General features: G+C 38.3%; 3 protein-coding genes across 8 annotated transcripts in view; 1 reads left to right on the top strand and 2 right to left on the bottom strand.

The window, feature by feature from the left end:
- Positions 1-260: 260 nt before the first annotated feature.
- On the bottom strand, positions 261-9,965 carry lrig2 (leucine-rich repeats and immunoglobulin-like domains 2). Its single transcript, XM_020918617.2, has 18 exons — positions 9,736-9,965; positions 9,384-9,458; positions 9,172-9,306; positions 8,713-8,856; positions 8,467-8,610; positions 8,242-8,385; positions 7,975-8,118; positions 7,070-7,150; positions 6,896-6,967; positions 6,730-6,798; positions 6,483-6,646; positions 6,068-6,379; positions 4,879-5,160; positions 4,221-4,661; positions 3,776-3,928; positions 3,301-3,441; positions 2,917-3,177; positions 261-2,190 (listed from the first exon to the last, which is right to left on the bottom strand). Exons 1-18 carry the CDS (start codon positions 9,921-9,923, stop codon positions 1,985-1,987), a joined length of 3,156 nt encoding a protein of 1,051 aa, XP_020774276.1. The 5' UTR covers positions 9,924-9,965; the 3' UTR covers positions 261-1,984.
- A 344-nt stretch (positions 9,966-10,309) lies between these two features.
- On the top strand, positions 10,310-17,372 carry padi2 (peptidyl arginine deiminase, type II). Of its 2 annotated transcripts, XM_055160097.1 has the most exons (17): positions 10,310-10,444; positions 10,845-10,945; positions 12,222-12,393; positions 12,988-13,057; positions 13,140-13,201; positions 13,302-13,419; positions 13,804-13,929; positions 14,013-14,176; positions 14,250-14,353; positions 14,711-14,822; positions 14,909-15,016; positions 15,095-15,246; positions 15,392-15,539; positions 15,621-15,714; positions 15,794-15,873; positions 15,989-16,126; positions 16,845-17,372. In XM_055160097.1, the coding sequence occupies exons 1-17, from the start codon at positions 10,400-10,402 to the stop codon at positions 17,076-17,078; spliced, it is 2,028 nt and encodes a 675-aa protein (XP_055016072.1). In that variant the 5' UTR covers positions 10,310-10,399; the 3' UTR covers positions 17,079-17,372. The 2 variants fall into 2 exon arrangements, with proteins under 2 accessions (XP_055016072.1, XP_055016073.1); XM_055160098.1 differs by lacking the exon at positions 10,845-10,945 and having other exon boundaries at positions 10,311-10,444.
- Positions 17,373-17,381: 9 nt separating this feature from the next.
- rap1gapb (RAP1 GTPase activating protein b) overlaps positions 17,382-22,542 on the bottom strand; it is a 53,185-nt gene continuing 48,024 nt past the window's right edge. For 2 of the 5 annotated variants that reach the window (XM_055160096.1, XM_055160094.1), the window contains exons 19-22: positions 21,694-21,823; positions 21,204-21,297; positions 19,925-20,034; positions 17,382-19,355 (exon numbers count right to left, since the gene is read on the bottom strand). In XM_055160096.1, the coding sequence (XP_055016071.1) occupies positions 19,347-19,355; positions 19,925-20,034; positions 21,204-21,297; positions 21,694-21,823 (343 nt within the window). In that variant the 3' untranslated portion in view covers positions 17,382-19,346. Of the gene's footprint in view, positions 19,356-19,924; positions 20,038-21,203; positions 21,298-21,693; positions 21,824-22,542 lie in introns of all 5 variants that reach the window. The other 3 variants (XM_020918611.2, XM_020918612.2, XM_055160095.1) reach the window with 2 other exon arrangements.

The raw sequence follows: 22,542 nt of genomic DNA, 5'->3' as shown, positions 1-22,542 counted from the left end.
TTCATGAAAAGTGTGAACTTGCACAACACTGCCAAACATCATACAAACTGTCAACCATAGCTTTCTCTTGCTCTCTGGATCCACACTATGAGCACCATGCCTTGATTACATCATAGGATTAGATTAGGTCTATATCAATTTGCATTTAGTTTTTTTCTTTGAAATATTAAATGTTAGATTAAATGATGTATATGATGTATAGTGAATTACAGTAGAATTACAGTAGTTTAATTACAAATACATTACAATGACCATTCATATGTCAAGATTCATGTTTAATGTTGGGTAAATGCTTACATAACAAAAATGCTCTTTGGGCATGCTTTACAGGCTGTACAAGTAAAAAAAAAAAAAAAAAAAAAGTAAACAAAACTAGATTATAAAAAAGCAGCATTGGGAATTGTCAAAACATAGCTATACTTTGGTAGAGACACTGGATGTTCTGTGGCAATAAACAAGAAAAAAACACTTTTTGCATATACAGCAAACTCTGGTTAGTGATTTCTTGTATAGTAGAGCCAGAAAAGACCAGAAGACTGGTAAATTACAACATGATTTCAGTAAGGCAGGGAGTGTGTCAAATAGATTGGAATGCAAAGCTAGTAAGTTCAACTCAAATTAAAATTTGCAAAAGAGTGCAAAACCACAGATACAGTACCATCCTGCAATATAATACTAAAACATAACCATTTGGCTGTTGAAAATCCAACAACCATTGTCTGCACATCATTTGCAAAAAGAAAAATACTGTGTAATTCAAAATATGGGTATATGCATCATAAGGAGATGAAGACTTTATTGTTTGATGCTATAGACCTCAAGTCTCAAGTGCAACAATAACAGGAATAACTTTTAAAACAATAGGCTGACCAGCTTTTGTATAAAACGAAATGTTGCTTAAGTCTGTGAAGACTAACAAACAAAAAGGTTTGAATGCTCACAATGCACAGGTTTATGATGTTACTTTGTCATTTTAGAGGCGAACAATAAATGTTTTTACTGCAGCATATTCTGTCAAGCTTTGCAGTTGGCATTTGCTCACTAAAATGGAATTTGTTAGATACTACTTTTATGTACACATACAGTACATATAGAGGCATAATAATGCAATACATTCACTTTCACAGTTCTTCAGTTAAAAAAAGAAAAGAACATTTAGACTAAAACAGATTTCAATGATAAAGATGGTCCTGGCTGAAAAAAGGCACTGCTGACTACAGAATGAAGTGTCTAAGTCAGTGTATACTCAAATAAAGTCAAAAGATGGCTGATGGATCTGATTTCAAATGCATTTTAAAAGGCGTCATAGGTAACCATTACAGTCTAGGCAGCAAATGATTGTCTTATGTGCAAATAAATGTATGGTCTCAACAACATACAATTGACATGAACATAAAATGAAACAGTACAGACAAATGAACAGATATACATTATATAGCGGCTACTATATATGATTTCCTATACACACCAGGTGTTGGTGTGATTGTCTCTTGCATATAAGGAACCAGACATGAGTTCATGTCAGAGGGGCAGCAGTGGGAGTGTGTGTCAAAGGTCATTCATTATAAACTGCTGGTCATAGGCCTGTCTGATGCTGCCCACATGAGAAGAGGCCGTTTGAGCATATTCACGCCATATGGACTGCTTCTACAAAGTACCTGACATATTGAGGAAAGTGTTGAACAGCTTGTCCACTGCAGCAGGGACGGAGGAAAGAGCATTTGAACATATTCATGGCTTAGTTTAACCCATGGCCGCATCCTTTATGGCTGAGAGACATACATTCAGATGTTCTCTTTAGACAACAGGAGTGTTCAAGGTGTGTGGGTGTGGTCCAGCACATGGAGGGTCCTGCAGCACACAGAGGTCTATCCAGCGAGAAACGCTCTTCAAAGTCAAGAGGAATGTAAACATTCAAGTCAAGGGTATCTTTGGCAGAATCTAAAGTCTTTGGAGGTAGTGGATGACAGACAGGCATAGGGGCCTATGTGGAAGAGAGGTGTTCAGAGGGGTTAGTCCTGTTAGAGGCATTTCTGTAGTCCTGTGCACTTTCACTGTGTCCCACTATTCCATCCACAGAGGCACACAGAGGGGGTGACCGGTGCATTGTCACCGGGGGGTGGGGCAGGATTGTTGGGGATTTTACAGGTGGATCTTTTCCATCTTTCAACTGAGAACAGTTAAGAAAATCTGAAATGAGGAACAAACCACAACATTAGGCAATATATTCTCTCCTGACAAATACCAAGAGAAGAGAACACATTACACCTCTGCTGCTGTGCAATCTGCACTGTCTCCCTGTCTTATACAGGATGCAATTTAAAATATTATTGTGTTCAAATGTTTACACTCTATGGGTCCAGTCTATTTCAGGGAATTACTGCAGTCCTATACTCTGCCCAGAGCCCTGAGATCAACTGACCAGCTTCAGTTGGTCATGTCCAAAACTAGGCTCAAGATGAGAGGTGACAAAGCCTTTTCTGTGGCAGCGCCCAGACTGTGGAACAGCCTTCCTCTTCCTGTCAGATCCTCTCAATCTGTAATGCAGTTTAAGACTAGACTGAAAACTCACCTCTTCTCCCTGGCATTTAATATTAGCTAGTCAGGTTATCTTGGTGTTTTTATTGTAGTTTTCACATGTATTGTGTTATCTGTATATGCATCTGTTTCTTCTGTTTTTATTGACCTATGTGAAGCAATTTGGTAAGATGAATGTTCTTTATAAATAAACTTGAACTGAACTGAAGTGTTTGCATTCAAAGAATAGTGACTTTCCTCATGTCTGTGGTCTGCGCTTTTAGTCTCAAGTTAAAAAAATTGTTCAAGACTCTAAAAATCCTGTAATGAGTAGTGGGATTAAGTGTTTTCAAAAACCCGTGTTGTCAAACAGTGCCTAGTAATTTGGGAAAGTCTTACCATGACTGTTGTGATCTGGAGGAGCCTGGTTACTCAAGCTTTTGTCATGGGAGGTGAGAATACCACAGCTGTACTGGTTACTTATGAGGTTTTCCAGGACAGAGTCATCCTGCTGAGCATGCTCAGTGAGGCCTGTTTTAAGACCCTTGTCCATTGCATCATCCTCCCCAAGATAGGCATACTGGCAATACTCTCGAGTGCGTGAATAAATGTTAGCATTATCGTAGCAGTCAGAGCAGATGACCAGAGGAGCTGCACCTGCTGTAAAATGAGAAAAAAAGAATGCATAACAACAGTATCCACTGTTTCAATCCAGCTGAGTGATTAAATCTAGTACAGAGAGAGGGAAAGAGCAATGTCAAAGTGTTGTAATCAAGCACTGACCTGTCTGACCTCCGCCTAACCCCTCGCGGACCTCTCCTGGATGGAAGCTGCTCCGACCATTGAACAAAGAGCCGATTCTACAGTGTAATATGTTACTACCCTCCACTTCCATTTCACTGCCTGTGTCTCCAAAGCATACACCTAAAACGAAAAAGCACAATTAAATCAAGAGGGGATTAAAGATGATGCAATGAGCAGCTAGGCAATCATTCCATCTGGAGTTAGTCATGCTTATGGCTTTTTTTTTCTTTCATATTTTGACTTTTTTTTTTTTTAACCTAAATTAATATTTTATATTCTCTTTATAGTTGACTTTAGTGGGTCACATCTTAGATTTGTGCAGGGAGAGAGACTCCAGAACGATCATCTTCATCAATCGTTGATATGCTACTTGCTTTAACAGTCAATTTAATAATCATCATCAGTAAATAATTTATGTTTCTATTTTTGCATTTTAAGAAAGGAGACGGCCCACCATCTGTTCCCTTATGGACATATCCATTGGAGAGAGGAGGCATGAGTTGCTGGTGGCTGCCTGCTTCAGAGTTGCTGTATCCTTCTTGGGGCTCAGACAGAGTTCCCTGAGAGGACAGGTAGCTGGGAATGTCAGCAGGTAAGTTCATCTCATCTAGAAGCAAAGCACATCTCTATCAATCATGAGTCAAAACTAATGTGTGAACCTAAAACTCAATGCAAGCCGGGACCTGTTTTTTATTTAATGTCTCATTAGTTTTACCGGCTGCTTTAAGAGGGGACCAAAGAGAATAACAAATTAGATGGATTTTCTGGCTCTAGAACATTTACCTCTCTCAAGGTCATTCAGATATAAAGTGGTTTACTACTTTTATTTGAACTATTTATCTTGTGTTTCATTTATTACCGTTACTCCTCTCAGAGCACAGCACACGAGTATGTATTACCTGTGTTGGTAATGCTGTAGTCTTCGTTCTTGCGGCGCATGTGATAAATGACAATGACCCAGACCAGAGACGTTCCCACCACACAACACACCACCACGATGACCACAATGCCCACAGTAGTCCAACCGTCCTGCTCATAGGCTGCTCCAGTGTCACAGTTTGGTGAAGGGGACACGCTCAGGTAAATGTGGCCTCGCTCAGTGCCCAGAGTGTTGGACATGATGCATGTGTACTTCCCAGCATCTGCAGGGCCTGCGTCCACAATGATGAGGAGCTGGTTTGCAGCAGCAAAGAAGTGACGTTCTGTCAGCATCAGAGGTCCATCGTCTTTGGTCCAGTTTAGGCGAGGGGCAGGGCTTCCTCCAGCTATACACTGGAGCACAGCAGTTTCCCCACGGGCAACTGTGCGATCTTCTAGTGGCCTCTGGAAAGATGGAGTTTCTGAAAAGAGGGGACAAAGGTTTAAGAAAAAAAAAAAAAATCACACCCATTTAAATAGAGTTATTTATATTTAGGCACTAGTGGATAAATAGATGAATTAATTTGACAGGCATTTTTTTTTGATTGATTGATGATTTTAATAGACCAACTTTAGTCAAAATTTTACAGAGTAAGATGACACGAAGATAAAAGTGGGGTATGCAGGGCAATGACTTACCTAGAACAGTAAGAGTGGCATTAGCCGATAAGCTTCCTGCCGCATTCTGAGCAGTGCAACTATAAACCCCCATGTCTTCAGTCTTCACATTTGCAATGAAAAAAATGTCGTCATCTGGCATCACGTGCATCCTGCGCTCTCGAGCAGCTGGGAAGTCTGTGCCTCCGTCCTTGCGCCAAGCAATCTGTGGTGATGGATGGCCTTCCGCAGCACACTCCAGCCTGGCCATGGTCCCTGTCCTGATTGTCAGGTCCATGGGGGTTTTAAGAAAAGATGGCATTTCTGCAGGGCAAGAGAGAAGGTTGGTGGAAATATTCACTGCAATTGCCTAAAACTGAAATGATCAGCACAGAAAACAGAGGTTTAAGTAAGATTAGGGCATTTCTCATCATGATAAAAAAAATGTGTGACAATATAGCTTAAGATAATTCAAAAGGTGGCTTTCATAATATTTGTACTCACTTGTTTTTGTGGTATTTATGTTACAACCAATAGTTCTGCTACAGCTCCTCATATCTAGAGCTCTTTCATTATTAAGTTTTTCATCTGTGTTGAGCCTCCAGTCACTCTAGGCTCTAGTGGTAGCAATTAGCCACAATCAGTGAATCATCACCAGTACTACACACTGAAGTCATTGTGCCAATTAGTGGTCTTCAGATTCTAGAATGTGATGATGTCATATTCCCAGATGGGGGACTTGAGACAGTTTTTCCTATTGATAACATTGTACTTCACCATGAAATATCCGAAAGGTAAATTCAAATGTTGAACCTGAATGTGTGTGAATCTAGCCACAAGAACTCACTATATAGCAACAAAAATATGCATTTTAACAATTATTAATTTTACCTGCCCCCATTTGTATTAAATATCAATTGGTCTATAGAATGCTGCAATGTCATCTGAAGCCTAATATGTTGTGCCATATAACTAGAGCAATAGCCACTTCTTGCATATTTTCTATTCTCCTATTGTTCTTAAACACAAACATTTCCCCACTTTGCAAACAAATATAGATTCTCTCTCCATGTCTGCCTGCATCTTCTTTCTACTGAGATGAAAAATGAGCTGTATTGCATGTACAGTAATATCACTGCATTCCAAATTTCATCCCCATATACAACATGCTACAGTCACCAGTGATATGACCTATTCCATTCAAATGAACTAATGCTGTAAAAACAATTACCATTGACAGTGAGCTTGGCCCTATTTGAGTAATTGGATCCAAAATGATTAGAGACCACACACTGGTAGCGGCCCTCGTCAGTAAAGTTGACGTTGAGCAGGTGCAGGACTGTAGTGTAGATGAGCTCTCCATCTTGGTAGCGGGCGTAGTTGTGCACCTCAGCATCATACAGAACCTCTCCGTCCTTCCTCCAGGCCGTGCTCATAGGAGAGTCACTGCTGCTGGAGGCCATGCAACTCAGAGTCACATTATTACCCCGCAGAGCTACAGACGTGTTTGGGTGCACTGTGATGTGAGGCTTTGGAAAATCATCTGTAGGAAAGTCAGAAGTGTTTGTCACATTTCACAAAACTGTTATCATTAAAATAAGACTGAAAAATAAATCAAATCAATAAAAATCATGCAATGAACTGACCACAAACAAAACTGTCTTGGCTGATGGTGAGGACATTTTGACCAAGTAGAGTGGCAGGATGTGCACAGACGGCAGACACAGATGTTTGGAAAAGCTTGTTAGTGAGCCAGGGGGACAACCACTGCATGTGGCAGTCACATAGCAGGCTGCTGGTATTCAAAATGCTGTTGAGATAAAATGAAAGTAGAATAAAAATATTGAAAATACTGTATGTTGAAATAAACAGGTGAACTAAACATCAACTTACAACACTTTCAGCTTCAAGTGAGAAAGAGCCTCTGGGTGAATAGACATAATTTCATTCTTGCTCAGGTCCCTAAAGGACAGAAATAATTAACAGAAATGATAATTCAATAAATCTAGTATGAATGGCTGAGGGAAAAGTCACAATTTAATACTAGTTGCTGACTCACAGATATTCCAGCTCCTCAGGCCCTTCAAAAGCCTTTTTGGTGATTGACTTGATTTTGTTCCTCTGGAGAATTCTGAAAATAAGATGGTTTTATTTTAGTCTACTTTTACACAAGAACTACTTGTAACTAAAGAAGTGGTATGTAATCTTTCCAGATTAAAAAAAAAAAGCTTACAGCGTATTTAATTTCTTCATTCCATCAAATACACCAATTGAGTCTTCAATGGCCCAGGAGATTTCATTATTGCGGATATCTCTGAAAAAGACAAACCAGCAAAAGACATTAAAATGCACAACGCACAAAATGGACACCAGAAGACGGCACTCCAGCAAGGTTGTCATTAGCAATAAAAATCAGTAATAAGTCTAACAATGCAATACACCCCTGCTGCACAGTGTGATCCAGTCCACTGCCCTTGTCAGTTTGATGAGGCATTCTTAATTGGCCCCATTTAGCACTTGGACAGTTCATGGCTCCACTGGAAGCCCAAAGAGGCCTTGTGTTTACAGGCTGGGTCATGGGCTCCTTTGTTTCTCTTCTCTCATGCCTGACCAGCTTAAAAAGAATTTGGCACCACACAATTTCTTTCTCCCATGAGGGCACCCTGAATGATGTGCTTTCTAATACTGAGCTTTTAGTTCTAAATTATAAATCAGAGGTATGTGAATATTAACAATTATATGCCAAAGAAACATGCTCAAACAGCAGTTGCAATACTTGTTTAACCTTGACATGGAGCCAATTTCATTATAAAGCTATCAGATGGAATTAGTCTTTATAGAGTGTACTAAGCTGTATACATGCATGCATCTTTTCAATAAGGGTTTAGAAGTTTAACCAAATATCAATAAATGCCCCATTCAACACCAAACTACTACAAAAAGATTATAGGAGAACATATTTGAGACGGGCAAGGGCAGGAGGAAGGCAGAGAGGAACGTCTTGTAGCAAAGACAGACAAACTTACTCAAGTTAACTACTCAATACAAGTCAAAACCTGATCATTAGGCTCATCAAAATATAAGCTTTGTGCATCTCTCAAAGCAAGACCACATACATAGTCATAAAAAGGGACTTACAAAGTGCGCACACTTCCAAGGCTCCCGAACACTCCTTCTCCCAAGTGACTGATGGAGTTATCTCCGAGGTTCAGGCTGTCCAGGACACCCAGTCCAACAAAGGCAGTCTCCTCCAGTCTGGTCAGGTAGTTGAAGGAGAGGTCTCTGCACAAAACACAAAGGAAAATAGTTCTCAATCAATGAATATCTCAAGCACCCCAGACTAGTCAAAATAAAGTAGTGGTAGCACATAACTGGTAATAATCATGTGTTAATTGACAAACTTACAGTTCTACCAGTTTTTGGCAAAATTCCCATGCATCTGGTCGAATGATGTTGATAGCATTCTGGCTGACTCTCAGGACATGAAGCATACGTAGCCCATACAGCCAGCCTTTATTGACCTCGGTTAAATTATTGTACTCTAGTTCTCTGTAACCCAAATGAGAAAAATGCTAATTACGTGAAAAAGTATGATCAAGATACACTACATTCTACTTTAGCTTTACTTACAGTTCCTCCATGTTGTTAAGACCAAAAAATGCTCCATCCATTAACTTAGTGATGCCATTTCTTTGCAGTTTGAGCGACTTGAGTGAATCCATCCCTTTAAATGTCAGGCTGTCAACTATCTTTATCTTGTTGCGCTTCATTTCACTGCAGACAGATATACATATTTTTATTTATAAGTCAATGTCAGGAAAACAAAATGCTCCTTATTTTTAGTTTTGCACTGAGACCATGCAGAACATGACTTACAGAAACTGAAGTTGAGGAAGCTTGAAGACTTTGGATGACAGTGTCACTAATCGGTTTCTGTTCAGCTTCAACACCAGCAGGGAATTGGAGATGTTTTCAAAGCAGCCAGGTTCCAGAATACTGATCCTGTTATTACTCAGGTTTCTATCAAACAAAACATACAAGGAAATGATCATTTCCACAATTTTATTTAAATGTCTAATTAAAATACTAAAATAATAATGTATTTTTTGTCATTTTGTCAGAGGCGTCATTTTATTTCTTCATGATTCTAATGTCAACTCTACAATATGTCAGATGTTTTAGACATTAATTTAGGCTTTTAGCCTGATTTAAAACAACAACAACAACAACAACAACAACAACAACAACAGACACACACACACACACACGAGCTATGTCAGTTATTATGTAGCATAAATGTCTATTGTCCAAATAAAAAACTAAATGTAAACTTACAGATATTTGAGCTGCATGGAAGGAAATGATCCAACTTTGAGTTCAGATATGGAATTTGATGTGAGGTCCAGTGACTCTAACGACACATACAGCTGCAGCTGATGCATTGTCAGCCCAGAGATGCGATTATGGATTCTGAAAAATACAAAACACACATATACTCTGTCCATCTACACATACAGTCATGGAATACCAGAGAAACATATACTTACAATGATAATGATGTTATGTTGGAGGAAATATCACCAAAAACAGGCAACAAAGTGAGTTCATTGTGATTTAAGGTTCTGTAAAAATATCAGAACACAATTAAAAAGTTGGTAGAATAAAATTAAATCTTGTATTCCTCATTTATGTGTATCAGTATGTATGAACAAATGTATTAAATGTATATTTTAACGCTTGTAATTAGTTCTAAGTTAGTTATATTTGCCAGTGATTTAGGCAGGATACTTAAAACTTTTTTATTTTTAAGACGAAAATCAAAAAGAATTTCGCATGCAAGATTAATTAAGAGTTGTAGAAACAATAAATCTGAGCAGCAGACAACTGATGTGTACTCACACTTGGGTCACCTCGGCAGGCACTTGAAGGGGAGCAGACGATAGCCTTTTCCGATTGCATTCCATAACAGGAATCCCGTCAGGTCCAGTTAAACACGTACATGGACTTGGACAAAACTTTGTAGCACAGCCACTCAAACTCAGAACCATCAATAAAAGGTTCAAAAGAAAAGGCCAATCTTCCGCCATTTTAAATGTCCTCCTGCGGAAAGCTACGAGGCTACGTGGCTAGCTCGCTAGCAGTCACGCCGACAGTTCATGAAAGTGATCATGGAGAGATGTTTTATTTTTTAGATAAGTCAAAAGAGAATTTGATTTAGTTACAATGCTTCTTCAGTTCAGAGAGTAATGCTAAATGTAGTTTTTCAGACTTGCGTGATATATCCCACCATCTGCTCTTCAGTGCTCGAATTTCTTCAGCTCCAATCTGGCAACACTCCTCCCAGAGCTACTAGCACTGCTAAGGTTAGCTCACCGTGGAAGTGATTTCCAATTCACAAACACTGGTTTTCTCCCCGAACCAGATATCGATACTTCTCCATCTCGGAAGACGGGGATTACACTCTATCCAAACGATATACCAACGTTGTCTTGCCGCGGTTATAACATAGAATAGCGCATGATTGTTAGCGTTTCAGATCAGAGCAACAAAGCCCTTTGAGTTGATGACACGGGATCTGCTGAGTCCCGCCCACACTGGATGTTTACAGGTATTTCATTGGCTCATACTCACACTTGACAAATCCTTGCAAGGTACAAAATTTATGGAAAACTTAAAAGTGAAGTCCACCTCGGTCATTTCTGGCGCTGACCATGCTGAAGATTTCATCCTGTTGAAATGATTCCTAATTCATGCATGCCTTCTGTGGGCATCTGTATGCCAGGCATATTTCCCTCAGGGTGCAAACTATCGTCAGTAATAGGCGTGACCAAACAGAGCTTTTGTAATTATAGGGTTGAAAAAAGACAATATGATAAAAGCTCATGTTACACTTTCTTAGACACTCATAAGAGGTTGGCTGCCAGTGCCTCGTCACTTCTGATTTTAACGCGGTGATACAAAGCTAAATTATGGCTGTCTCTTTGCCCACTTTCTTACGGCAAAAGCAGGATTTTTCCTCTCGGTACACTCGTACATGCCGCCTGGACGCAGAACAAGTGCAGAGTCTGTTGTATGTGCTAGGTACAACATTAAAGGCAAATCTTAACAGGTATGTAAAATACATTTTAAATTATGTAAATCTTCCATACCTTGTCAACGATCAACTTCTTTTTTCCTACGGAATCTGTATTCTTTATATTTTTCTTTCGCATCCCGTGTGATAAAGCCTTACTGTTGTCAGTTGTTTCTCTTAGAGCTAGATTATTGAAATAAACTGGGATCCGTCAATTTTGTTGGTTTCTTTTTCGTGAGAGGCGCTGACCAATCGCCAGGCAGTAAACTACACCTGAGACCAGTGCTGTCCACACAGGGCGAGGGGGGGGGCTGCAAGAGCCCACGGTCTGACTGTAACCCTGGTGTCTAATAACTAAGGTCAGCGGACTCTATCACGGAGAAAGAGCCACGTAGCCGACAAAATAATACAGAATGATGTCCCTCAAACGCACTTTGAGACTAGACTATGGGAAAATTACAAGCGTGTTATATGTGGTCGGCACAGAGCAAGTGGTAAACCTGAACAGGTAAGCTCAACTTGCACTCTGAGTGAGGGATCCACCCCAGCAGCAGCTCCCAGCTGTCTAGGTAGGGTCCGTGCACTTATATGCTTTCTGTGCTAGTTACCCAACCCTGATTTATTAACATTATATATATTTTTTGTTATGTTATATAGTGATGAGTAAGCTACTGTGTCCAAATAACTGCCCTTGTGGATCAATAAAGTTTGTCTAAGTCTAGACTTAGTCTAGTCATGTCTAATCTTTTTTTTTTTTTTGCCTAAATAGGCAATTTATTGGTCTATTCATGGGTTAAGCTTCTTACGAGTGCCATTTCGAAGCAACAGGATATACTAATGACTGTACATTTTAAAGTCTGGTGTGTGAGTGATTCATTGTATGTTTCCAAGTGTCCAGAACTGCAATAACTACAAGAAATAACGCCAGAGCTTCTAGACTAGAGCCTTCTATTGTTAAACAGAACCAGTAAGTGGGTGTGAAGGCATTTGCATTGTATATGATGGCAGTGACTGACCTCAGCAAAATCAATGTCTTGTTGTGGCAAACCACACAGAGGAAACCTTGTTTTCTCTGGACAACAATAATAAGGGCTTTAATTCTACCACATGTACTGAAGTGATTTTACAGTTTTTATCTGAACCTTCTCTGCCTGGTGAATGGCAGACTAAGTTGACTTCACCATTTGCACTATATGCATAGTTGTGGTCTTGTTTGAGTGAAGCCCTGGTGTTTACTTAACAAGTAATAAAACATTGCACACCCACATGGCTAATTCTACCACAAACACCTGATGTGTCTTTTATCTGGCAGGAGTGCACCTCCCAAGACCAAATACTTCTCAGTGAAATGCACGGACAATGTGCAGTACATTATCAGTCCTCTGCCCCAGGCCTCTTCCTACCTTTCCCCTGTGCGTCTTAAGGACAACTCTGTCTTACTCATCACTATGAAGGAAGCTAGTACTCAGGAGAATGACAACAAGGTAAATCAAACTGTACACATTCCCTGTAAACTAAATGAGTTGTTCTCAACTACACAGTGTGCTAGTACATTTCAGAAACATTTCTTTATGTACCAAGGCTTTAAATAAGGTTTGACCCTTTTCTAATGTAGTAGTAATGGTAAAGATTCCATTTTGAGGAATTATAGAATGTATCTGTCTAGCCCTATAATAAAATGAATCCTTAGACTTACAGACTAATTTTGTTTTGTGGGTATTCTACCTTACTTGTTTGTTGCATATGAGCATTGAACATTATATACAAATTAACCTATGTTATATAGTATTTTAGCCAACCTTTATGTAGTAATTGAAATGAATGTAATTGTCACTTAACTGGAAGTGCGGGTCAGCAGAGGTCACATGTAAAAGTGAATGGGACAGAATAAGGGATAACTTTTTTGTCCATTTACACTTTGTGAAAAGACAAACTTTTTCCAAAATGTTAATTTAACAGGGGGTCATGGAGGCCAAAAGTTGTTATTATAGGGGTTGTCATTACTAAAAAAAGGTTTATAACCACTATTGCTTATTTACACCAATAGTTTAGCAATACTTATTTTTGTTCTTGTTTAGCTTTCAGTCTGGTATTATGCTGCTAACAAGAAAGTCTTGGACAAAGCAATCCTGCACTTGACAGCAGTTGGTATGGTCTGATGAATACAGATGCCTTTCTTCATTATGGGTTCAATTGTGGATTATTAAGAACAATTCACATTGTCATACAGATATCTCCCTGGATGTGGATGCTGACAGAGATGGTTTTGTGGAGAAGAACAATCCTAATAAGGTGCGTATTAGAGAAGTGCATTGAATGACTTGTGCATTGATTAGACATGACTGCATTTAGTTACTATGGGTGTTGTATGTTTGTTTGAAATACACACTAGAATGCATGGAAATGGGGTCCACGTGGTCATGGAGCAGTCGTACTTGTCAACTGTGACTCTGAGACTCTGTACAGGAGGAAGCCGGACTACAAAAGAGAACGCATCCTTAAGTCATCAGGTACAACCAATAACTTCTTGTTGGCAGTACCTCAGTTGATAGATCGTTTGTCCATTGAGCCGAATGGCGGTTCAAATCCCGCTCTTGACATAAACATCATTGGGTTAGTGGTCAAATCCACTGACCCACAGGTTGGCGGTGCGATACCATCTCTCACAGATGAATGCTGTTGCTGTGTCCTTGGGCAAGACACTTAACCCACCTCGCCCACAGTGTCTGCATAGACTCGTGTACGCACCAGTAGAATTGCACTATATAAAAATGTGACAATTTTTCATTTGACCATTTACCATTAGCATCTAAGCAATAAGAGGTAGGCAGTAAAACTGTGAGAGACTTTTCTCTTACAAATTATGTTTCAGCTACGTGAGTGTTTTTTTGTAGATGTTAAGGACATGTCTCCAATGGTGCTGCGAACTAAAGGCCCGCCCAAGCTTCCAGAAGGCTACAAACTTGTACTGCACATTTCTCAAAGCGATGGAGAGAATATCAGAGTCTTCATAACCAGTGGTAAAAGGGTTAAAATCACACCCAAACTGTCTTTTTATATTATTCAGTATTTCAATGTATTTACGACGTATGTTTTGCCTTAGGGGAACGTTATCCTCTGGTACTGAACAGTGAAGTCCTCAGCAAGGAAATCCCATACTTGGGAACTGATGAGATCATGTTTTATGTGGAGGGAGTTTCATTTCCTGACAAAGATTTTGATGGTTTAGTCCACATTAACCTCAGTTTGTTAGAACCAATCGGTGAAGTAAGAACTGATCTCTTTATCTTATGCAGCGGTTACATAAATGATTGTGATACGACAGAAGTGTGATTTACAGGGTATTCCTGAGACACCCATCTTCACTGACACTGTTGTGTTCAGAGTGGCTCCATGGATCATGACACCTAACACCCTTGAGCCTGTGGAGGTGTTTGTGTGCAGGTGAGGAATGAATAAGTTATGACAACAGATACAATGACAAAATACACAGAAGTTACTCGACTAACCTTTCAGGGCTGTGCAATGAATAGGATTTTAATCAAGTTTCAAGAAACAGCCATTTCCAATTATTATTATTATTATTATTATTATTATTATTATTATTATTATTATTATTATTATTATTATTATTATTATTATTATTATTATTATTATTATTATTAATAATAATAATAATAATAATAATAATATAGTACATGTAGTTTAAAGCTCTATCAACAGGTTCTGAAATATATGGATATATGTATATTCTGTTTTATCAAAATTGTTCTGCGAATTATCTCTGTCTCTATCTCATAGCACAAAAGATAATTACAAATTCCTGAGCAGCATGCAGAGTCTTGTAGACCGCTGCGGCTATAAACTGAACATTTGCTACGAGTACATGAACCGGGGAGATCGCTGGATGCAGGTACCAAAGTGTGGCATTTGCTTTCACTTCAACATATTTTATTTTATGATTTTTTTCTAATACTATATCAACATTTTCTTTTATAGGATGAACTGGAATTTGGCTATATTGATTCTCCGCATCACTCATTTCCTGTTGTCTTGGATTCTCCCCGGAATGGAAAACTAGATGACTTTCCTTATGACGTGCTGTTGGTAAGTTGAACTTAGAATAGATTGAGTATTTTAAATATTTAAGTTTCTTTTTTGTTAATAAAATGTGCCCACTACCAGGGCCCAGACTTTGGTTATGTGACACGAGTGCCAAGCAGAAAAGATGTGAGTAGCTTGGATTCTTTTGGCAATCTGGAAGTCAGTCCTCCAGTCACTGTCAATGGAAAACATTACCCCCTGGGAAGAATCATCATTGGAGTGGCCTTCCCTACGTAAGCATAAATATGTTATATCTTGTAATCTATGTATCCATAATATCCCTAGGTTTAGAACTTGTGCCATAGTGATAATGCATTGTGTTTCTGAATGCCTACTGTGGTACTGCCACACTTCTAATGTTTTTGTTAATCTGCAAAGAGCATCTAAAGGACGAAATATGACAAAAATGGTCCAGAACTTCCTGTGGGCCCAGACTGTTCAAGAGCCCATAGCTTTATATTCTGACTGGCTAGAAGTGGGCCACGTTGATGAGTTTATGTCATTTGTTCCTGCCAAAGATAGAAAGGTGAATATTTAGTTTGTTTAATATTTTATCATTTAATAATTGTTACTGTGAATTCTTTCTTAAACACTGTGTCAATGACAGGGTTTCCGACTGCTGCTGGCCAGTCCAGATGCAGGTTACAAACTATTCAAAAACCTGCAGAATGATGGTCATGGTGATGCCATGCTGTTTGAGGGTGAGTCTGTTTTTCTTAAGATGATCATTTTTATATGGTATATTTGATTCCACATTCAATTCTGTTTGTAATGGCGAAGAGATTCCAGATCAGGACTCTATATCAGTGAATGAAATACTGGACGATAAGCAACTGCAAGCTGAAAATAATTATGTTCAGGTGAGCATATATAATAATACTATACTAGTAATAAGTGATAGTAACATCAGTATTTATTTATTTATATATTTGCACATAAGTCACGTATTGTGTAGTAACCCTGGTGCTTGTTTAGAGCTGCATTGACTGGAACAGAGATGTGCTGAAGAGGGAGCTGGGCCTGGATGACGAAGACATTATTGATCTGCCCATCCTGTTTAAGTTGTTGGAGTACCGCGGTCAGTACAGAGCAGCGGCCTATTACCCAGACATGGTATGTCTTCTTGAAGTTTACAAAACATAGTTTTCAGTTCAGTTTTATCAACAATATATGTAAATATGTTTCTACAAAAACCTTTTCCTTAAATATTACTTTAAAAAAAAAAAACTATTTTTTTTTATTAAAATATTTATTTATATTTCAAATACACTTAATTATATAATACCTTAATTTTCAACCAGTATCCTGAGTAACACAAGCATGCCTTGAGGTACAGCTGGATGTGCCCTTTAAAAATATCCAATTAGAGTTAACAGATTCATACTTGGATTTAATTGAATAAATTACCATGTTGGAGAGTCCTGAGCAAACATTTTATCCACAAAAGAAGGGAAAACAATCACTATTGCCAGACACAGTGACAAGGCAATATTTGCTACATTATATACCACATATTTGATTGATTTGGTAACATTTTAGTAGACTAAATGATATATATTTTCAAACAGAAAATGTGCTGTGATAGCACATTTTATAAACATGCTGTTTCCAAAGTTATAACACAGAAACAATAAAAGATAGCAAATGGAATAAATGCCCAATTTGAACTTACAGTCCTAAAATAATAAAACCAGTGAAATCAAATAAAAGGCAAAGACTATAAAACAGCAGTAAAAAAAATTAAACCAATCAAATGAATTAAAATAACAGTAACAATAACAGTTTGGTAATGTTATAAAATGTTATCTGATTCTTACCTTGCGTCTTTCAGGTGAACTTGATAGTCCTGGGGCGAAACCTGGGCATCCCGAAGCCCTTTGGCCCCCAAGTGAATGGGGTATGTGCCCTGGAACAGGAGATGGTCTCTCTAATGGGGAACCTGGGCCTGACCTGTACTTTCATCGATGATTTCGCCTCTTACCACAAACTACTGGGAGAGGTGCATTGTGGCTCCAATGTCCGCAGAGCTCCTTTTGACTTCAAATGGTGGAACATAGAAATGTGAAAAGCCATTTAATTACTTCTCAGTTAATTGGTTATTATTGGTTTTCAAGATTCAAGAGCAGTGAGTAATGTGGTAGCAAGACCCTGTTGCCATGGAAAATATTAGGATAAAAGCAAAAATCTAGCTACAGTAAACATAGACCAGAGGGCAAGATCTCATTTATTCTACAAGTATATCCTGCTCATTTCAAATACGTTGCTTATGACTGCAAAACTATAATTTGAGTTTTTACATTAATCAGAAAGAGGAAGGTTTTATAGGTCAAAATATTTCCTGAAACATAACACATATTTGTTACAAGTCACAAGAGGGTGGTCACTCAAACCTGAATGTGTCCATTCCTTGTACTAACTTTAAGAGACAGAAACAAGCTATTTTGTTAGAATCAAATATATTTACACCTCTACTGTTACATTATCCCTCAAATAACATAAAGGTAAATAAAGGTGCTATTATTGTGATTATAAAGCTCATACAGTTTGTATTGTACCAATCTCATATTGTTTATTAAATCTTTATGCTTGCTTTATTTACAAACATTACATTTACATGTCTTTTGAACAAGGGCGTAAGCAGACTGTTTACAAGAACAAAGATACAATCATTTGAACCAAGCACATAGAAGATTTTCTCCCAGTCTGGTTTGGATAGGCGCCGGCAAACAGTGCAAGCACGCACAGGAATGGCTGAACAGAGAGATGTGCTTACAACACTGAGCCACAGGAGGGTGTAGTCAGTCAACTCAACCCTATCAGTTTAGAGAAAGAAAAACATTTGATCCCTCAAGGCAGTTCTTAGAAAAATATCAGTCAACATGGCTAAGTTTGCAATATCAATGTCAATTACACATTGAAATAAAACAAAAGCAGGACGTTTCCACAATATTACAGCAGTTTTGACAAGATTTGTACAAATATTTCCAGGTCTGTCTATTTTTTTACATTCAAAACCAGCAATGGTCTTCTTTTAACAGCATCTCACCAACAGAGAAGAAAGGCCTCCTCACACAAGTCACAGTGTATTTCATATTCTCATTTGCTTCGGTCAGCATTTTAAAACCACTGAAAAACTGTAGTGCTTCTTTCACAGACATATATTACACATATAATACAAATAAATTAAATAAAAGAAACGTGGCTCTCTAAATCTGAGAATGAGCTGGTTTTCAAGTCACACAGATGCTCAAGCTCAATGTAAGCATGGCACCAGTGCACAGAGGAAGAGTTTTTGGCAAGCAACTGTTTTATCCATGCACCAGTACACAGATTTAAAACAACAAGCAGGGTGTGTAGCCAAGGAGTTAAAAATAAAGAATAAAGTACTGGGACTCATTCATCATTTAGTCAATTTCTTAAATAACTGAAATAAAATGCTTTGACTGAATAATCAATAAATGCATCTTTTATAATTTAACAAAATGTTTAACAGTGTAAAGAAAAGTACATATTTAAGGTATGTTTTGGGATGTTATGTCTGCAAACAATAGACTCTGCTATTTTAGTATGTGTCTGTAATAGAATATATACAGTATAATTTGTCTCTTATATCAGAATTTGCTAAATATCAGATTTCATAAGTAGAATTCATAATATACTAACTTTTTTCAACATGAATTTAATATCAGTAAAACGTCAACATTGTTTAAATGGTGAATGGTGTCGCTTATTCCAACTGGAGACCACAAGGCACACAACACATAAAGTAGATAGAACTAACATTGAACAAGTTTCACTTTTAATTTGCCATAGACACCCATGTGCTCAGATCATTGTATGAATACTAACACAGGCAGTGCTCGGTTGGGGTTAAACTTATTACAACTGAAAAGGCCATGGCAGTACACCGTGACAGTGACTACATTTACTTTAAAAACAAATGATGTGGCTGACCCTGACTTGAATTTCAGTAGGACTATTCTCTCTACTCACCCAATATTCAACTTAATTATTAATAGTGTACAACCTCAGTGCTAAAATAAAAACACACATTAAAAGACACAGGTTTGCCGTTTGGCCCAGTGGACAGATTCAGTGGACAGATTCAGTAGACAGATTCAGTAGACAGATTCAGTAGACAGATTCAGTTCAGTAGTGTTACATGGACTGACCATTCTTTTTCAAGTCTCTAAAGGGGTCCACATGGAGCTGATGGGAGGGCTGAGCCAGGCCCCACCCACATGAATGTCAGTCTTCTGGGTCTGGTGTAGGACTCTGCTCCCATATGCATCAGTGGTGGTCAAAGTTTGCCCTATAGGCTTATAGTTTCTCATCATGAATGCTGAGGAGATTACAGACCATTGTAAGTTTACATAAAAAGAAGTAATTATGCATTGATTATATCTTTTATTAACCTAAAACTGCAAATAAAATAATAATTTGAAAAGATAATTAGTTGTTTTAAGTTCAGCAAGTTCAATACTAAAATAATGAATTCTATTTTATTGTTTATAACCACTAGATGGCAGTAAAGTATCATATTGTAAACCCTTTAAATAGATTGAAATGGACACCTTTCAATCAAATACAATCAAAATGTTACTACGCTTCAGAATTTCATTTGAAACACATAATATTTGTATTCTGTTTTATCAGTTATAAATCATATTGAGAAACAACAATTACTACTTTTGAAGTGGCTAATACCCTAGTATATGAAGTACAAGCATTACCACAAATTATTTATGAGTTTTAGCTTCCTTTTATGGGCAACATTTTGAGTACTTTTTCTCATTCAAAAAATATAATATTTCCTTTTAAATTGTTAATTGCTGTGTCCTATTTCTTCCTCATTGAAAAACCCATGATGATATTTTGTATACTTTCCTACAAAGAAGCAGATTATCTCACCGAAGAAGAGGACCTTTGCTGCAGTGATGGTCGCTCTGTCTTGGCCCAGCTGTCTGTCCCTTTGGGCTCTGACCCTTTGACTGCATCATGGTGCTGCTGAAAACGAGTGGCTGCTGAGGAAGAGCACAGCAACAGATGTGTGACTGTCAGGAAGAATAAACTCAAGCTTGCAGTGCTTGCAAACTGATAAGCCCCTATACAACAAATGATGTGAATCATTGGTAATGGAGACAGCAGGAAGTTTTATATATGTGTGTGTGTGTGCGTGTGTGTGTGTATATATATATATATATATATATATATATATATATATTATATATATATATACACACACACACACAAAACCACACACTGTCCTACACTGGGACAAAACTCCTTTAATGATTATGAACAGAATTCTCTCTAGAGTGATGTCATCACTAAAATAGAACTCTTTACTTCTTGTAATTTTCAACATATTTTTCACTGTTTCTTCTAAATTGCTTCTTGATTGGAGTAAAATGACAATTTATATTTACAACAGGTATTATCCCACCAAATTATGTCAAAATTAGAGAATCATCAAAACCTCCATTAAAACTCACTTGAAGCTCTTGGACCAGTCTATAATTCATAAACAGCAATCTATTTACTAACAGTTAAGTTACATAAATGCGAATAGGTTAAAGGTCTTCTGTGTAACCTTTCTGGTGGAGTGTTCACCACTTTTCTTCCTGCTTGTCTACAGTGGCAATCCTACACTGATTTGCGCCCTGGGCAAGACCCCCTCCTGATGTCCCCCCGAGAAGAAAAAAACTGAGGACTGGGGAGATGGCGGCTGTCCCATCGACCCACCCGACAATGATTTTGCTTTGCCAAGAACTTCCCACAGTAAGGCATTAAAAAAAGGTGAAGACGCAGGTCAGTTCTGTGGAGAGGCAACCGAGCTCACAGTAAAAGGCACGTTTAATGCCATACTGTGGAACATTCCAGGAAAAGTTAAGTATTGTATATTGTACTTCTCTTGTGGGGGATTTCCACCAAACAAGTTAAACAGGTCTCACTTAATGATACCTTAGCAGCACAATCTACCACATAGTCTCACGCTAAAGACTTTTTATCCAAACAATCTCTTGAGGTGAAGTTCATTCCTTTTGGGAGCTCCAGTATTAATTGCTCTGACAGTAGAGCCTTGTCCCATATAGATTACTCCTAGATAACCTGCATTTGAGAAAGCTTTTCCAGGTACACAGTCCTTTAGGCTATTGTAGACCCAGAAACATAAGACCACTAAACTCACCTGGAAAATTCCCCTGGTTGATACTGGACAAGCTGTCGTCAAATCCAGAGCCCAGCGAGTTCCTTTTATGTGGTGTTACACAAGATACACTTTCCTGAAACAAGTACGAAGAAGGAAGAAGGCATGAATTTTCTTGCTCCTTTAGAACGAAATCCTTAACAACGACAACGCAATTTGCTGCCTGACAGACATAATCACAGATGCTGCTGCGCTCTGAGAATATATTTGCATTTTCATTCATATCCTCCTTTCAATTTTTCCAGATGTCAAATGTTGTAGAAATGTAAAAAAAAACATAAATATTCATTGCACAGTAACAGACATGACATGTTCCTGCTAGCGTGTAATCCATCAAACTGCACCACATGCTTGTTCTAAATGCATAGGTCAAAACAGCAAACACAAGCAGCAGGCATCTGAGCTAAAGATGCTAAATAGAAATGCTTAGTGCCTATACACAGTGCATAGTATTTATCTGTACAAAACCTACCATGCCTGTTTCGTACTCCTCCTCCCCCTCATTCTCCTCCACCACACTGGCAAAGCTGCTGGCATTAGACGAGGAGCGGGACAGGTCTTGGTGCTCTGGGATAGATGGAGCTCTGCAACACATGTTCAGACTACACACCTGGGTCATTCAAGTCCCAGCATTGAATACCTGTCTCATTATGTAAAGTCTGATGCAGCATAGTGTCATAGAATTCACCTGGGAAATTACACAATCACAAGTAATAAAATATGCTTTTCTGTTTGAGTTTAAAACACTGGATCCAAGCCCAGTCTAGATTTTTTTTTTATTGGCTGTTGGTCAGCACTAATCAAGCGGATGATTGGAAAAAGCTATTGGTTATTTTCAGATTCTAGAATGTGATTATGACTTATGGCACATTCCATTGTGCTTGGGACTCGGGGAAAACCGACCTCCACCTCGAGAAAACAGAAACTCGGGCTACTTCGGTGCAGACCGAGACGGTTGGACATGAAACTTTCTCAGGCATCCATATTTTCCCCTACTGTTGCAGTGGAACACATTTATAATGGATGTTGGGAAAACTGACTTGAATTTATTGACTACCAACGTTTAATAGAATGTGGCAATACTCCCAGACAGGGACAGCAGTTCATTTTTTACATTGTATTTTTATTTAAAAAAAATATTCAAAAGAAAAAAAATATCAAACTTGATCATTTCTATTTGTGGTTAGACCCTACAGTTCTCTATATTACAGCTTAAATAAGCATTTTAATAATGTTTGCCTCCATCTGTATCAAATATTCTTGACCTAAGAGAATGTTGTGATGTTATCTGAAACACAGCAGTTCCAGCTCTTGGTTGCAT

Source organism: Boleophthalmus pectinirostris, unplaced genomic scaffold, assembly GCF_026225935.1.
Source record: "Boleophthalmus pectinirostris isolate CB_2022bp ecotype Guang Dong unplaced genomic scaffold, ASM2622593v1 HiC_scaffold_3, whole genome shotgun sequence".
In the NCBI taxonomy this organism is placed as follows: Eukaryota; Metazoa; Chordata; class Actinopteri; order Gobiiformes; family Gobiidae; genus Boleophthalmus; species Boleophthalmus pectinirostris.
The sequence above is the reverse complement of the archived record's forward strand: the minus strand, read 5'-3'. Positions and strand labels throughout refer to the sequence as shown.

Excerpts from the sequence above, each read along its gene's own strand:
- lrig2 (XM_020918617.2), bottom strand. The coding sequence starts at position 9,923 with ATGGCGGAAGATTGGCCTTTTCTTTTGAACCTTTTATTGATGGTTCTG. Across the intron at positions 9,307-9,383 it reads AACATAACATCATTATCATT|AATCCATAATCGCATCTCTG; the intron begins GTAAGTATATGT and ends TGTATTTTTCAG. Across the intron at positions 8,119-8,241 it reads TGCCAAAAACTGGTAGAACT|AGACCTCTCCTTCAACTACC; the intron begins GTAAGTTTGTCA and ends TGTTTTGTGCAG.
- padi2 (XM_055160097.1), top strand. The coding sequence starts at position 10,400 with ATGACACGGGATCTGCTGAGTCCCGCCCACACTGGATGTTTACAG. Across the intron at positions 15,017-15,094 it reads TTCCTTATGACGTGCTGTTG|GGCCCAGACTTTGGTTATGT; the intron begins GTAAGTTGAACT and ends GCCCACTACCAG. Across the intron at positions 15,715-15,793 it reads TGATGCCATGCTGTTTGAGG|AGATTCCAGATCAGGACTCT; the intron begins GTGAGTCTGTTT and ends GTAATGGCGAAG.